The sequence below is a fragment of the Trachinotus anak genome, unplaced genomic scaffold (genome assembly GCF_046630095.1).
Source record: "Trachinotus anak isolate AG129_WGS33_773 ecotype Australia unplaced genomic scaffold, CSIRO_AGI_Tana_v1 ptg000025l, whole genome shotgun sequence".
In the NCBI taxonomy this organism is placed as follows: domain Eukaryota; kingdom Metazoa; phylum Chordata; class Actinopteri; order Carangiformes; family Carangidae; genus Trachinotus; species Trachinotus anak.
The window spans coordinates 10,569,928-10,586,587 of NW_027273876.1; the positions used below are offsets into that span (position 1 = coordinate 10,569,928).

Consider the following 16,660-nt stretch of genomic DNA (forward strand, 5'->3'; position numbering starts at 1 on the left):
GTGTCTTCACCTCTGCCTTCTGACGCCGTGCACACCTGGAAGAAAACCAATGATTTATGTAAGGGCCACACACAGTACAAACAGCAGGTGTCTATTGGACGTTTACTGTGAATGCTTGGTTCCAAGGTTGCACCCATTCAAACGTGTCTTTAATATGCATTTTACAGTTTCAAGCATAAATATTTAAACTGGGTCCGAGGTAGCAAATGCCCTGTTGCACTTGTTGCTGCAATTTGTTATGATGACCCCTGCTTGGCCGTCGTGTTTGGTATTTTTAAATATTACACTGTTTCCTGGCAGAGCAGTTTCCATTGAAGGCTCTTTCAATATGATGTGTCTGCAAAGGTTACATAGGAAAGGCTACATTTGAAGTCACTGAGATTCAGACACAAGACAAACCAGTTTGGGTCCTGTTCAGCTCTCCTCCGCCTGTTCGCTTCATCTAATACAGGGGGCAGCCGGGAGCAACATATTAATCTGTCGTAGAAGATCAAAAAAAGCTGAATAAAAAGCATCTTCCCCACTTATTTGATAGTATAATCTATATCAGGTAAATGCAAATTGTCTCAAATTATAACATTTTAAATTACCACTGCTGAGAATAAAGGAATCGCGATATATTTTCATTTTTATTTTGCACTGCACCGCCCAACATGTCATGTTTCGAGACACCCCGTGTTACGTAAACGTACGTACCCGCCACACGTTTCGGACGTGACGTCAACGCGCTGCAATTCAAACTTCAGGAAACGAAAGCGTCCGGTTAGTAAACGGTCTTGTTGTCACAACAGACTACATATCAGAGGATATCTCCAATTCGCTTCTTCTGTGAGTCTTAAATATTTAATGTTTATCAATGCCAATAACCTTTGTTCTCATAGTATTATTTCAAATTTAACAGAGGGCAGTTTAGATAATGTTACATTAGTTTATGTTAGTCAGCAACTAAAGACAGGTGGACGGAAATCTCCAATGTGAGGTTAAGTTTTATCTCTTATTTATCTGTTTTATATATTAAATTAACAAGGTATTGAAAATGCAATAGTTTGGGGTCTATGTTTTTGAAATTAATGAGTAAATCGCTTAAATTCATTTACACAGACTGTAAAATATGAAATATGTTCATTGCAACCTGTAAAACCTATTTCACAATTTGATATTAATATTCGGTACCACTTGTTCTTTGTCAAGGGCAGTTCTGGGGTTTTTCATGGCTATTTAATTCAAATTCAAACTCAATACCTTCTGGTCAACTTCACATGAAAACATCACTCTGTCAAATTGCTCTCATGTCCCCAGACTCTCTCCAGGTTAGGGCTTCAACACCAACAAAAGCAGCCATGACATCTAAGGGTGCCAAAGAGACCATCGTCAGCAAGTTGGGTTTCAAATCCAGCAGCTCTGCCTCCAAGGCTGAGGCGGAGCTGGAGAAAGTCAGGAAGGAGAACGCTCACCTGAGGAGAAAGATTGATGAACTGGCCAAACGACACATCAAACCGCCTGACTCAGACAAAAGCAAGCTGCTGGAGGTAGAGGAAGTCTCCATTTTGTCAGTTGAATTCAAAATTTACTGTATGTTTTTTTCTTTTTTGGCTGTTTAATTTAACGCTTATGTTCATCTTGTCAGAGGATTCTTTCCCTTGAGACGCTGCGGGAGAGGAACAATCAGCAGTTACTGGTTAAAGAACAGGAGCTGGAGACTATGAGACAGCAGCTGTCAGCTAGAGGAGGAGAGGTATGTACACATCTCTGCAGATATATATGGATTTAAAAAAAAACCAAACATTTACAGTAGGCCTGTATAAACAAACATCTTCTGTAAACATGGACACACATGGATAAACACGCTGACACTCCAAGGCAGTAGTTATCTGCCCAGGCTGAGGAGATCTACCTACAGCTGAGTCTTTGAGAGTACTCTTTAACTTGTGAAGATTTGTTGCACTCTTGGCATTGTATTGGTGGCATATGTATTGCTGGCAGCAGACAACTGTCAGAAGGAAGAAATCATGCTAGAATTCCACTGAGCTGCCACAAAAACAGTTGGGGGTGAAATAGCTTCTATCCCATTCTGACAGCAGCTCAGCTAAGTGAAGTTTAGGCAGCCAGCAAAAGCTGCACACCAACACATGTTGTGTATGCTGCTCACTTGATATTTATAAACCAAATATCTTTCTCTGTAGTGGGTCTGTGCACGTATTAGCATTCATGACTTGTTAGTGTTGATGACACTGCTGGAGAAATTGATGCTATTTATTTGAGACTGTTGCTTATCCTTGTGAAATCTCTTTTCTATTATGGCAGAAATCGTTTTCTAATTTAACCAAGTCAGAATGGCACCAGGCTAAAACTTGGAGATGGCATGCTGGTAAATGAAATATCAGCTATTTGTTTTCCTAGACACTGTGAATGTGTAATGTGATTTAATCGCACTTGCCTCTTCCTCATTAACTTGCATCAACAAAAGTGCTACCATAGCTGCTCAGCTGGGAAAGGCCAGCAGACTGTCAGCCATGTAATGTCATTTGCGTGAAGCAGATTTGCTTGGAAAAGAGTAAATATCCTCAGTGTACTCTCTACTTAAACAAAATCGTGTTGGCATGGTTGCCGTGGAGGACAGTCAAGCTGACGTTTATTTCATATCGGTTTGTATTTCAGGTGGTAGCATCACTGCAGGCGCAGCTGGAGCAGCGGAGGAAGGAGGCAGAGCAGAGAGACGTGTTGTTCCAGAGCCTGTCGCAGGAGACAGAGAACGTGAAAAACGAGCTGGCCACTGTTTCTGCCCGGTGCCAGTCCCTGGAAACACAGGTGACAGTAGGCTGACCAACTTATAGCCTCTATGCTTGTCGGAAGAGTTTCCTCCTCCAAATAAGCATCTGCAGGATCATCTTATTAGGAATCCTTATTCTTCTAATAATGTAGTTGGCTTTAAAAAGTGAGTCTGCTGATACAGTTTGTGAAAAGTGTTAATTGTATCCTGAAATTGATCATTCAAGTGCTTGGTCACTAACTGATCTTTTAAATTTTGATGACTAAATCATTTTTTTGCTGGCTGTTAGTAACAAAACTGTGAAGAAATGGGGGGAAAAAATCCAGATGATTATTAGAAATCTTGAGGAAGCACTTTTTTTTTTTTTTTTTTTTTTTGTGGTGTTGTTGTCAGAAATCACTGAACAGAGTTGGTTGAGTGGTTATATCCCTCACTCTGACAGCATACTTCCCCCCAGCCTGGGATTAAATCCTCCACAGCTTTCTGTCCTCTGCCTCCTCTTCTAATATCCTATCTATAGTGCTGATGCAGTAGACGTATTTTTGTTGAATTAGGATATTTTTTGACAGATCTAATTCTGTTTTAGTGATTAATTGATTGAATCCCAGCAACACTAAAGTCTGACTAACAGAAATGCACTTTAAAGGAACAAGTAAAGGTATAACTTTATCAAAATTGGTGTGATATTTACCTCTGGCCAGGTTTTGGAATAGCTGTGGCAGCCGTTTAGATGAATAGCTATTGCACCTCAGATTTATCTCATGGTGATTTTAATAGGTTTTTGTACATGTCAACAGATTTTTTTTTTTCAATGACGTAGGGCAGGAAAGGATAACTGTTTGGAAATGCAAGTGCACTTGTTCCTCTGTCCACTAGGTGGCAGTGTGTGACCTCTGATCGTTTTCCTTACCTGCAGCTATTATCCTCTCTATAGAGCAGCCTTACTAATTTGTCATAATGAAAGCTAAAGGCACAAATAATATAGAACTCAGAGTAAAACATTGTTAATTTAAATACACATTTTTTAATGGTTTTCCTTTTCAGCTTTCAGTACCGGTAAAATAATATAACACTTAGTAATTAAGTGAAAGATGAAAGAACACCTTTGTCCAAGTGACACTTTATCTATAGCATAGAACAATTAATATAATCACATGGTCTGTGCAAGAGCCGTGAATTTATAGTTGCCGCTCAGCTCCCTCGCAATTGTAGGCTTTTATTCCCTTTCAAAGGGCAGAACTGATTCTTGGTCAGCCCTTTGATGCTTAGATCGCAGCAGGCCCTCACTACACTCTTAGAAAGCGGTCATCAAGATTCTCCTTGAGTCCTGGAGTGGCTTAGATGGCAAAATCATGGGTAAGGACTTGAGAAATTTGGATTGCTGAAGACTCAGACATCATATACTCCCTCTTCATGGGCAAAAAGAGGTGTTTTGGCACCCATCATAAGATCAGTTCAAGATAATACAAATGGGGGGGGCAACAAGGCCCAACACTATCAATTTTTCTAAATGCTCAAAGCAGTATTTCGAATTGTATTATATATCATTATGATACTGTTTGAGCTCCCCACCTTCCCTGTGGTTACATTGTGGTTTCAGTCGAGGCAAACATCTAATGAATTGAAGAGAGTGAGATTTTTTTACAAGAAAGCTACAGCTGCAGTGCTTTAAAGATTCATGTTTTTTTCCTCATAATGGTCATCCCGGATGCTGGATGCACTGTATGAATCTAAATGTTCATAACTCCTGCTTTGGTTTTAAGACACTACTTTTGAACTCAAGGTTTTGAAAGGAATACTGGGTACTTGTAAACTTTGCATCCTTTTCGATATCAGTGTCTTTCAATTCCCACTGCAAGTGGCTGTCCTTATCTTGATATCTGCACGGTTATTTTCCAGGAATGCCTTCCTCTTTCCAAACCCTTGTCTTAGTTCCTTTTGCATTACTAGAAATAATCCGACCAACAGACCCCAGCTCAGCCTTTCCCTCGTTCTTCCTGGATTCACAAAACCTATTTGTGGGCTTAGCTTATGGGACGTACGTTTAAATCCATCTGGAAAAAGTTGACAAGCTCATGATGCTTGTCTGGTGGTGTAGGAGCTCACAGTGCCTAAGCACAGGCATGATCGTTTAGATGTCCACTGTTGTGGCAGTGCTGTAAAGGTTTTGCTGGAGCTTAGTCGTTGGGGGAGGTGGGGGGATCAGACGTGTAGACCTCAGGGTCAGGGTGACAGAATTATGAGATGACTGTCATCTAGGGAAGGATGTCGAGGAACTGACCCTTGGGAGGCTTCATGTGTGCTGATGTGGGTTGTTTTTTTTTTTTTTTGTTTGTTTTTTTTTCCATTATTAAAAATTAAGAGGATGAATAATTTAAAGACTGTGGCAAACCTACTGTTTTTAGTGTCTGTTGAGATTTTACACAGAAAACTGATGGAAAACAGACGCAAACAACAACATGTACATGAAGTTTTAAGGCGTGTGTGTGTGTGTGTGTAACAAAAAAGATCAACACCTGCTAACGGATTTTTTTATCGTGTCGAAGTATTTGAAGTTGAAATTTTACATTTTTGACAGGTAGATATGAAGTGTTGCCAATATATATATCAGACTTGGGTTCATTTCAAGAATCTGTTTTTCTTCTCAGCAGAACGGACAGGTACCTCCTGCAGACTTGGCATTAGTACAAGATCAACTGAGAGATGTGAGTCCAGTCAATGATTTACTGTGTGTTTCTGCGTCCTGTCTGTTTGTGATTTAAGTACACACTTTCTAACTACTGAAAAATGTTTGTGTATCATAGCTTTGCAGCTGAAATATCTCACCCATCTCAGATATATTTAAGGCATTTGATTCAGTTGCACTCAATTCAGCACCAGGGGAATTGAATAATTCTCTGAAGTTCATCTGTCAATATTTCCAAGATATCTAGGACCCATTTTTATGTCAGTATCAACCAAGGACACGCTGGTTATTGCTTTTTTTGGACAGAACAAAAAACACTGTAAAGTAAAAGCAGCATTTCTTTTCTATCCACGTAGTATTTTTGATGAAAAACTACTTGTCACAAAACCAAACTCCTGTCTCTGTTATCTATAATAACAAAAAAAGATACAGAATACAGTTTTTTTTGTTTTTTGTTTATTGAGTGTCCTTGAATTTACCAAGTATCAAATGCAGCATGTCAGTGGCGGGGTTGTGCATCTCACCACTAGGCTCTTGAGAAGAATCAGCAGTGGTTGGTGTACGACCAGCAGAGAGAGGCCTACGTCCAGTCTGTCGTTGCCCGCTCACTGGAGCTGGAGCAGCAGTTGGCCCAGGCGAAGCAGCAACAAACCAAACAAGAGGCTGGTTCAGATGGTGAGAAGTTGAATTAATAGTAGTTTTTTTTTTTTAACCACAACATTAAACATTTAAAAACCACGAGATGAGAAAAGATTAGATCTAACATTGATCCTGGTATTAGAAGGGTTATCAAAAAAGCAGCACTGAGGACTGTTATAGGGTTATGACATTTAAATGACAATTCTTCTTTTATAAATCCTATATAAACAAAGCTGCTTTGAGTCAAAAATTGTACATTTTAATTGCAATAAAGGCCTTTCTTGATTTGCCTAATAACACTTCCTATTGCAGCTTCTGCCACCTCAGCAGGCCCAGAAAAAGAAGCTCAACTGAAGAGCCAATATGAGCAGTTGCTGTTGGAGTTGCAGAAAGACCTGGATAGCCAAAAAGATCAGTTTACCAGAACCCGACAGGAGCTGAATGTGCAGAGGGAACAGGTAGAGACTATACGATTTCACTTCCAGCTCTTAGGATTCCTGTTTCTGTCTTATACAGACTCCCTAATTAATATTCTTATATATTATCTTATATTCCACTTTTTGTGGATGTGCTGCTCACTTTCTTGAGAAACCTTACACTCTCCCTATTAAACTATGTTCCAATTCATTTACATTCACTTCACTGCTAGGATTGGTTTAGTGCTGAATCTGCATGCAGCTGGAACAATCCCATTAAATATCCACATTCCCTAGTTTCAGACATCTTTATAATTCATCTGTGAAACTCTATGGAAGAAATGGGTAGACAAAAAGTATACACCGTCCTGAAAGTCAATGTTTTCCTTTGGCCCGGCAGACCTTGAAAGATCAGGCTGAGCTGCAGTCTAAGAGGGAGCAGGTCACAAGGCTCCAGGAGGAGATGTTAGCACTGCAGAGGAGGTACGAGGACAAGTGCAGCGAGCTGTCGTCCTTTCTGATGAAGTATGAAGAAAAGAGCAAAGACCTGGAGGAGGCCAAGATGCAGCTGCAGGCAGAGCGACTTAGCAACAGGTAGGTAGAGCAGCAAAGTCTGCCCTGGTTGTCTAGTTTATTCTTAATTATTATTATTAAAAACAGTGAAGTGTTAAACTTACCTTAGATTTTAGGGGGAAACAGTATTGAAAAGCTTAAGAGGGCTTTGTGAATGTGCCAACAACAGCAGCAGTTAACAGGTTTTAATAGGTATTATTTTCCACAGTTTGACAATCATATAAGTAAACAGGATTATTTCAAATATTTATTTTTGGATTACACAATCATTGCATCCAGACATGCAGCGTGCGAGGAGAGAAAGGTGTCATCTCAGCGGGCAGACAGGATGAGAGTGGAACTGGAGAATATGGAGATCAGATTGGAGGAGGAGAGGAAGAGATCTGCTGAACTTCTGCTGCAGGTAACACTCGCATTCACTGTCGTGTCGCCTGTAGTCACTCTTCACCAATATCTATTTATCAGTTATCTGCTTATTATATCAGAACACTCATGATACATTAAAGGAAGCCTGCATTTAAGACTTTATCCATCCAGGATTGTACTTTACTTAGAATTGAATAACCGAGAATGTTTAAGTAGAATCTTGACCAAGTTTTATTTGAATGAAAAATTATTGAAATATAGCATTGTATTTTACTGATAATTTGGCTGTCACAGGTAAATATGTTGCAGAAGTCTCTTCTGAGCCAAAATGAAGAGCAGAGGAGAATCGCAGCTCTAGAGCAGCAGGTAACACTTTGCATGCTTTGTTTTTGTATTTTGTGGTCAGCTATGATGGGAAGGTCCCTGGTATGTTGTTGTTATTGAGCACACGTAGTTGTAACTATCTGAAGTGAGTTTACCTCTTCAAAAATTGGAAATCCACACCAATCCCACTTGTGCAATTTAAGTACAATGAGTTCTTGGCTCTCTCCTCGTCATATATTTCTGCCCCTCCTAAGATCCAGTTCTCTACCAAGGACTTTGAGAATGAAAAGATTGATCGCCAGAGCATGCAGCACCAGTTGCATAAGGTGCTGAAGGAGCTTCGCAAGGCTCGTGATCAGATTGCTAAACTGGAGTCTGCTGTAAGTGTTGCCAGACATCAAAACCACAAGTTCAATCCTAATTCTTATAGAGAGATTAAAAACTCAGTCAATTTAGTCTTTAAACTAAGGTCTGACCTATTATGATATAAATGAATGTTTTCTGTTTCAGAAACAGCCGAATGCCCGTTTCTCAGAGCCCAGCTCCTATAACAGTCTAGAGTTTGAGCGTCTTACTATCGATGACCCTCTTGGCCCTACATCTCCATCTAAAGTCACCAACCTACTGGATGAAAGTTTCTTAGAGTGCCCTAAGTGTCGGGCCACCTATCCCACCAGCCGACACAGGGAGCTCCTGGCACACATTGACTTCTGCCTTGCCTAAGCTCATGCAGTCTAGATCAGAGGTTCCCAGTCTGGGTGGCAGGTCATAATCATTAAGACATGCTGCTGGTGACAATGGTTAACAAGTAGACATTGCTCCCTTATAATGATCATAAACCATAAAAGACTGGGAACCAGGGGACTAGATCATTAGATCAGTTTTAGACTATTCCATATGTTCCAATTTGGAGAAACAAAACTGATTCCACAAACACAGCAACTAAGTGAAAGGCAATTTTTTCATTTCCAATGAACTGCAAAGTTGCTGAGCCCTCATGCAAGATGATAAGTTTGAAATACAACACCTGCTGTTATAATGATCACTGGACATTTGCAATAAACCTTACATACTTAAGTCCTTAGCAAATACAAGTAAAATTGAGGTTTGTTTTTTTTTATATATATATAAAAGGAAATCAAGGGACATTCTTAACATGCTGCATGTTTCATCTTCAAATCACCTAAAAGTATTCAAGATTATTTCATGCTCCATGACAGCTTTTAGATTGGCATGATTGACATGTTTACACTTTCATGGCTTGTTTGTATTAGAGATCTTTTTGTTCTTATCATGTCATCAGGCCAAAGATTGATCTGATCATTCATTGAAAAAGACCTATCATATTCCTTATGTTTATGTAGATGTCCAGGATCTGCCTGCTTCATTTTTTTTTCTATGGTATTTTTCAGTTTTGGTTTTTCTGAAGCTCTTAGTGAATTCTGACAGTTTTATTTTGTGTGTATTTGATCAAATTATTTATTCTTGGGTTATTTTATGCGTGAGCTACTGTCTTTTTAGGTAATTAAAGCTTTTATTTTCCTTAGGTAAATGTAAGTAATTATAATTATGTAATACTGTACAATGTTCTGCATTTATGATGGCCTTTTTGTGGGATATACCTTATTGTATTCAGTATAAAAGTTTACAAACCTGCCTAATATGCTCCATTGACAACCATCTGCAAACACTGTTCCTCCACTCCTAGTATCAGCAATCAATGGCCTCTGTGTAACATTTTCCTCAGCATGTGTAATATTGATAGCATATTTGCATTTTTCTGAGGAAAGGGAAATTACCTATTAGCAGCAATGGTCCTTTGGCATCTGACATTAATGAGGTGGAGGACAAAATAACAGGGAACATTTTTCTATGTTTTAGCTTTTTGATGTTATAATTGTCATAATTTTGGGTAAAACTGCATCTAATGTGTCTGACATGTGTTGCCTATTATATCCCTAGTGTCGCGCTCTAGGACAGAGTGTAGCAGTGTTTCTCTGTCTAGGGTTATGCAAACAGTAGGATGAAGCTCACTGACTGTAATCATGACCAAGACCTCTAACCGCGAAGTTTGACTTGACTAAACTTCACAGACCTTAAAACATCCTGCATGCATCAGGGAGCTGAATTTTCTCACATGTTGCCAGGTTGTTTGTTGTATTCTTTCCTGTTAGCGTGAAGCTCGCCTCCATCTCCACCCTGACTTTATAAGCCTGCAGCCCTGTAAGGCTGGAATGAGATTGCATGAGTTAAGTCCTTGGACTAAACTATTTAAGGTAGGGGATTAGTGAAGGTCCTCTTGCTAAGGGAAAAGGGGTTAAGGTGCCTTTATTCCTGCTGCCTTGGCAATGTGACTAGATAGACTTAAGACAGACAGACACTGCTATTCTGTCCTCTTTTAGAGAGTTGTGTTTTAACTTGGGCCATGTATCTTTTAAAAGAATGCAATCCGAGTATCAAATTGCTTTGCTTAACGTTTTTCAATCCAGTCATCTTTGTGTTATTCTAATCATCTGCTCCAAAGTTGTTTTTTATGATGCACTGTACTGTACAAAATGTGCAATAAAGATGGAAATCTCCCTCCAGTGCAGCTGTACTTTGTTTCACATCAGGTTGTGGTTAGAGGCCAATGGTTTCTGGAACTTTTGCTCAATTAATAAGTAGACTGACTAGAAGGGGGGGAAAAAAATGATGGAAAGTCAGTTTGATATTATGCTAAATGCATAATCTTCGCTATCTTTCCTTGTCTGTTTTTATACCAGTTTAAAAGTATGGTTTTCATAGCACTTATTATAAGTGGTGACTGAGATAAAGATTGATGATGCTGAGCTTGCTGTGTCTTGACTTGTTTTGCTCACTTAACTGTGAAGGATTAGGCATCAAGAGTGTATTCCATTTACCGTCTAGCTGATGTAACACATTCTAATGCTCCAGCCTCAAATTAATTTTAGCTTAGTCCACAAAATAATAGGCTATTCAAGTAGAAAACATTCTATTGGTTTCTATAATGTCTTGGTAGCCATTAGATTCTGTAACACTAAACGATCAGCTATGAAAAACGGGAGTCTACAGCCACAGTCAGCTCTGTACTCGCACACAGTGGTGTTTTGAGCTGAATGCTAATGTCAGCATGATAACTTGTGCTGCTTAGCAGATATACAGTAATGTTTGCCACATTCACTGTCTTAGTTTAGTGTGTTCGCATCCTAATATTTGCCATATCAGCCTGAAGCCAAAGTACAGCTGAGGCTGACGGGGATGTTGTTAGTTTTGCTATAAAGTATAAGGTGGACATGAATATATGGATCATATTTCATGGCAATCTCTTAAGTAGTTGGTGAGATATGTCACTCAATAAGATAAACATCAGCCTCGTGGTAGATACTAGAGTACATACTAGAGTAAACCACAGAGGATCAACAAATCAGAAAAATTCGCCCCCTGGGAACCAAGAAAATCTGCAGAAAACTTGGTGTTACTTCACATATCTGAGATATGATGCTGAGATATTCATTGGATGAATGAAAAGTTAGACCTGGGGGTATCAGTACTAAAGTTTGTGATAATCCATCCAGAAGTTGTCATGACACGTCAGTGAAAGCCACAAGTTTCAACTTGCGTAAACATGTGAAAATGTTTTCCTGAAAAAACAAGTGTAATAATTACGTTTTGGCAACAGCTGTCAAAATCATAGTTTAAAAAAACAAAAAAAAACAAAAACAAATTTGGTGTAACACCTGGCCAAGTGGGAGGGCCTGCTGCCAGGATTTAAACCCAACTTCTTTAACTCAGTTTTAGGTATTTAAACCCACCCAAAGCACACTCAAAATAAACTTAAAGTATTTAATTGAGACATAATAATGTATATAATAGTTACTACAGAATTCCTTAAAAGCTGGCTTGCTCACTCTCTCTCTCTCTCACACTCTCTATCATTAATGCACTTCCTGCCTTAGTTGTTTTTACTGATTTGCCCCTTACAACCTTGATTTATTTATGTAAATAGTTAACTTTATTAAATCACTTTAATGTTGATGCCAGCATCTGTGATCTCCCTCCTTCGTTGTCTGAACAGGTGCTGAATTATAGGACAGGAAGCTGCTGCTGGGAGCTCATATCACACGCCTGTTTTTGTTTGATGTGGTATATTTGCAGCTAGAGGATTAAAAAAAAAAAAAACAACAACAACAAAACAGAACATAAAATTCAGCATTTACTTGGATTTGGTGACTGAATCCAAAGGCAACAACATGAATCTATCGTTTGCAATCGAGGAATACACATAGATATCAGATAATAATCAAAAATCGAATGAGCCAACATGGTATGAATGTTTTTATTTCAAAAACTGGATCAAGAAGTACACATCATACAATCAAGAAACAACCAAACTGCAATGCCTATATAGCACATATGTATATTAATATGTATGTAATAAGGTTTATTAACAGTACCTACTTTTGTGCTACAATATACTGTGCATCCTTCAGTGTAAAGGTAAAGCCAGTGACAGTGAACCTGTTTTGTAGTAAACATGGTGGTTATGGTTGAGAGCTGCAGTAATGTTGAGAATTCAGCTTCCCTCAAAAGTGATTTTCACATCTGATTTTTTTGTCATCTTGTTTTCTAACTGGTACCAGACAGCAAGTTCCACTGGTTTCCCTGAGGAAGGTTGTTTCACACTACATTTTAGTCCCTGTATGAAAAGACCCAACATGTGATAAATGTTGAGTAAGACTAAAATGTTCAAAGTCCAAGAATCTCTTTTACTAATGGGGGAATTTGGTAAAGACCGGCATCAACAGTCATCTTTCCTTTTAATTTAGAGTTATTTAAATATAATTTTTAAAGAAGAATTGGCTACTTCCTCTATTGAGATACACAGAGACAGTAGAGGAGACTAAGAAGAGAAACTCTAGTGTGATTGAGTCCAAAACCGGCAGAGGGGCACAAAGTCCCAGAGGTGGCTTCTTCATAAAAAGAAAGTATCACTGTAAGTTAAGAGATCCGGCGTTCTCGCAGAAGCCTGCAATGGAAAGAGGACAAACATTTAGCTTTCTCTGATTTCTGAACAATGCTCTATCTTGTCAATCAAGTCAAACAGTGGTCACGAGGACTCGAACAACTTAAGTGTAGTTAATCATTCACCTGGTCTTTAATCTTACTGAGTGACTGAGTGTCTCAACAAAATAGCACGGATCAATAAATCTTTACATAAACAGACGAGCATGTGGCTGAGCTCAACTCACCATTGTGTGTAACACGTCTGTATTTGCCCAGCAGACACAGCGCCATCTTCTTCTGGGTGACGATGGGCTGGTCCTCTGGCCTCAGGCCGGTGGGATGACGGGAGAATACGAAGGAGTAGCTGTCTAAGCAAGTGCCATCAGTGTCTAGTAGTCTGCATGAGTAGTGGATGGCGTAGTTATCGTAGTCAGTGTCGATAACCCAGTGGTCATCATCTACGAGCAAGAAGGAGGGGTAGAGTTTAGTCTCTTAACAAACCATCTTTATAATTTGTGAACCACTTTTTAAACATGTCTGGGAAACACTGGCCAAAAAACCTCTCTTTAATATTAAAAGATAAAAGATTGTCTGGCTACCAAGCATTCATTCTCCTGAGTTGGACTCACAGATGTACGTGTAAGTGCTGATTGTGATGATTACATTAAATCTGGAGGTCAACAAACCCCTTTGTAATACTATATCAGTGCCTTCTAACCACCTATGACAAAAGGTTATGCTAACAACGTGCTTGAATTACCTGTCACGCCCAGAAACCAACAAATTCATGTCTGACTTTTAAAGACAGATCCTCTTAGTGTTCAGGTAGAAATGTTCCACAACTTACTTCCCGTCTGCAGGTAGGCTGCAGCTCCCCAGTATTTCATCCTGAACTTGGCAGGGTCAGGGGTCTCCTCAAAGGTGGCCATCATGTCAGCGCACATTTCCCAATTGCTAGAGGCCACAGAGAGAGGAGGGCATTACGAAATGTGGGAGACAAAATGGAGGATGCCGAGAGGGGGAGGAAGCTCACTGATTTAACCTTCACAGTGAAGAACAGGACTCACTTGAGGATGATGACTCTCCCCCTGGCAGAAGCAGTCATTTTGCCATCTTCTGTGACAGTAAACTGGGCTATAATGTTGTCAAGTAAGAACAATCCCTCTGGGTCCTTCTTTCCTACAGCATACCATGTCCCTGCATACTGAAAGAGAGACATCAACATGTAAGTCCACTCCCTACCTCAATGTTTTTCATTAAAAGTTACAGCATCAAATATTCCACGTGAAAGCATGGACACAGAAAGGAAACAAATCTTAGACCTTCTGCCTAATGAGTCAAAAGTCCTTTAAACAGAAGTGATATTCCTATCTATCTCTGACCAACTCACCCTGGTTCTGTCAAAGTTCTGCATGACCTGGATGTTGGCCACCTGGCAGTCCTGTGCCCAGGACAAAGCCACGAGACAGAGGGCCACAACGTACCGCAGCATTCTACCTCAGAGCGGGGAAACAGACGGGGAAAAAAGGAACAAACAAAAAAGAAGGAAAGTGATTGGGAGGGACAGTTTCAGAAAAGAAGGCATAGCAGGGTACAGAGAGGATGGACACATTTGTCAGCCACATTACCACTTCATTTCCTTTCAAGTCCTCAAGTCAAGTAAAGTGAAGTGTAATAGTTCCATAAAAAATGTTCCTGTACGCTACAAACTAATAAGTCGAAAAAGTAATCAATTTTACTTATGAGGTTACTTACTGATTAAAATGTTTTAAAAGTGTTTAAATATCTTTAGCAAAACCAAAGATCATTCATGTTAAATGTTCAGTAAAAAACTCAAAAGCAAAAACACAAGTCCTTTATCAATGCATACCTTGTTACCAAAAAGACGAGAGCAGCTCACAGAGATCCTCTGGTTTTCTGTCTGGTCTTGGCCTTTTATAGTAAGCTAGGATTGTGCAATAACTTCTGGAGACCTGAACCTCCCCTGCTCTTCCAGCAGCTAGCTTTCCTTCCATTGGACAAACATTTACATAACTGTGAGTCCCAGTCCTATTGATTTGTGTGTTTTGCACATTTGGCCCACCACCCCTCCATATCCCCCCTAAAAATGTGTTTTCCTGTCAGAACTGCTGAGGCTTTCTTGGTCTTGTGAAAGCAGCCACTGGCAAAGCCAAGAGGACCATCTGGAACAAGCTATACAATGCATGTGTAGATACAAACACCTTCTGCTTCTGCAAGAAGTTAAAGCTTGAGCGTTGTTTCCTTAGAGTGTGAGCACACATGCACAGGACAAACCTACACTTAACGCCATTAATCAGACAGAAATGTTTTTGTGTGCATGGACTGACCCCCCCCCCCCACCTTTTTGTGTGGATTGCACCAAATGCACATTTCAGGTTATTTACCCCACCCCCCCACCCCCTCCAGCATCAGCATTATTGCATCAGCTGTGTGAGATTACTTAATGGGCCCACTTTTTAATTTGCAGCACTGTGTTTGTATAAATGGTGGACAGAGTGGTGGACTTTCAACAGAAAGTAATCAATGTGAAAGAGACGTAATCCCATCTTCAGTACACACAAAGACTGAAGTTTCAAACACCAGTCAATGATGATGGGATAATGTGTGAGCTATCTTAAAAAAAAAAAAAAAAAAAAAGCTTGTGACATTCAGACTGAAAACAGGGAGTAATGTCACTGGTTAAATAATCCACATGGATCAAAGAAACAACTTTATTTGCCATGAACAATCCTTTTTTTATTACAAATCTGGGACTGAGCCACATCTTTGCATCTCTGCTTTCACAGCATTGTTGTAACTTAAAGGGTCAGTCAGGAATCAAATGTGTTTTTAGTGAAAATGTTTATAGCACTAGACAAAGTTAATTAGTGACTCCAGTGAATACTACGATAAAGGAACCATATTAATGCAGTCTCATGTATTCAAGAACCTCTTTAATTCCTAATTTAAAAAACACATGGTCTTCCCAAGTCCAGGGTCAAACAATTTGTGACTTGTTTTAATTTTGCTGTTCCAGGATTATACAGTTGAAATATGTCTCTAACACAGATCTTAAATCTAGTGTGCCCTAGTTTTTGCAAAGTGCTGTTGTTTTTGCACTGAGATCATGTAACCAGTCCTTCGAGGGCTTGGTTGAATAAAAGAGCACAGCGCAGCCAAACATCTGCAGCTTGCATAACCAAGGCTCTGGCCAGTTGAAAACAGTGCAATCAGTCATTTTGAGCAGAAATAATAGCGGCTGGAATTTGGCCAGAGGCGGTGCAACATTTCATAATCATGGAGATCCAGCCAAGAAACGTACGTCGTTCAATACACTGTTAGTTTTGTGCTTGCATTTCACATTTTGGGCAGTGTAGTGGTAAATGGTCAGTCACTCAGTCTCTTATTTTGATGGGCTATGAAACTTAAGTAACTCAAAATCCCAAATGATCCCTTATAAAACTGGGACTGGGCAAAAGACCTCAAGGGTGAATACACTGCTTCCATCTGAGCTTTGGAGCTTTGAGCAGGGCAATAGCACAAGGGGAGAAGTAGTTTTTTTAGCAGAGTTTTTGTCCACCCAGATAAATATAATGCAGTCCAACTCAACAACCACCACTGCCTATGGCCTAAAATACCTGTTGACAAGCTTCACAAAGATAGTATTTTGTGCGCAGGGGTAGTATTGGATTGAAATCAATTGTTCAGGTTTAGCTTATAAACTGGTATTTACTTGATTTAAGATTTGGTTTAAGTATGGAGCGTGCACCAAGCCATCACCTGAGGCCTTTTCACAAGCTATTTAGTTTTAGTTTTTTGTTTTACAGTACTGTTGCATAACAGAAGCAAATTTCTGAGCCAGTTTTCTAACTGTTTTTGACT

General features: G+C 39.6%; 2 protein-coding genes across 5 annotated transcripts in view; one reads left to right on the forward strand and one right to left on the reverse strand.

Annotated features, from left to right (window-relative positions):
• The first annotated feature begins 692 nt into the window (after window positions 1-692).
• On the forward strand, window positions 693-10,359 carry cep55l (centrosomal protein 55 like). Its single transcript, XM_071461826.1, has 12 exons — window positions 693-828; window positions 1,300-1,529; window positions 1,628-1,735; window positions 2,659-2,808; window positions 5,422-5,475; window positions 5,987-6,131; window positions 6,408-6,553; window positions 6,912-7,105; window positions 7,364-7,487; window positions 7,745-7,816; window positions 8,029-8,154; window positions 8,285-10,359. Exons 2-12 carry the CDS (start codon window positions 1,341-1,343, stop codon window positions 8,495-8,497), a joined length of 1,521 nt encoding a protein of 506 aa, XP_071317927.1. The 5' UTR covers window positions 693-828; window positions 1,300-1,340; the 3' UTR covers window positions 8,498-10,359.
• Window positions 10,360-12,096: 1,737 nt separating this feature from the next.
• Window positions 12,097-16,660, reverse strand: part of rbp4 (retinol binding protein 4, plasma) — a 249,499-nt gene continuing 244,935 nt past the window's right edge. For 2 of the 4 annotated variants that reach the window (XM_071461831.1, XM_071461832.1), the window contains exons 2-6: window positions 14,169-14,273; window positions 13,846-13,982; window positions 13,626-13,732; window positions 13,024-13,236; window positions 12,097-12,800 (exon numbers count right to left, since the gene is read on the reverse strand). In XM_071461831.1, the coding sequence (XP_071317932.1) occupies window positions 12,763-12,800; window positions 13,024-13,236; window positions 13,626-13,732; window positions 13,846-13,982; window positions 14,169-14,270 (597 nt within the window). In that variant the 5' untranslated portion in view covers window positions 14,271-14,273 and the 3' untranslated portion in view covers window positions 12,097-12,762. Of the gene's footprint in view, window positions 12,801-13,023; window positions 13,237-13,625; window positions 13,733-13,845; window positions 13,983-14,168; window positions 14,274-14,648; window positions 14,797-16,660 lie in introns of those variants that run through there. The other 2 variants (XM_071461829.1, XM_071461830.1) reach the window with 2 other exon arrangements.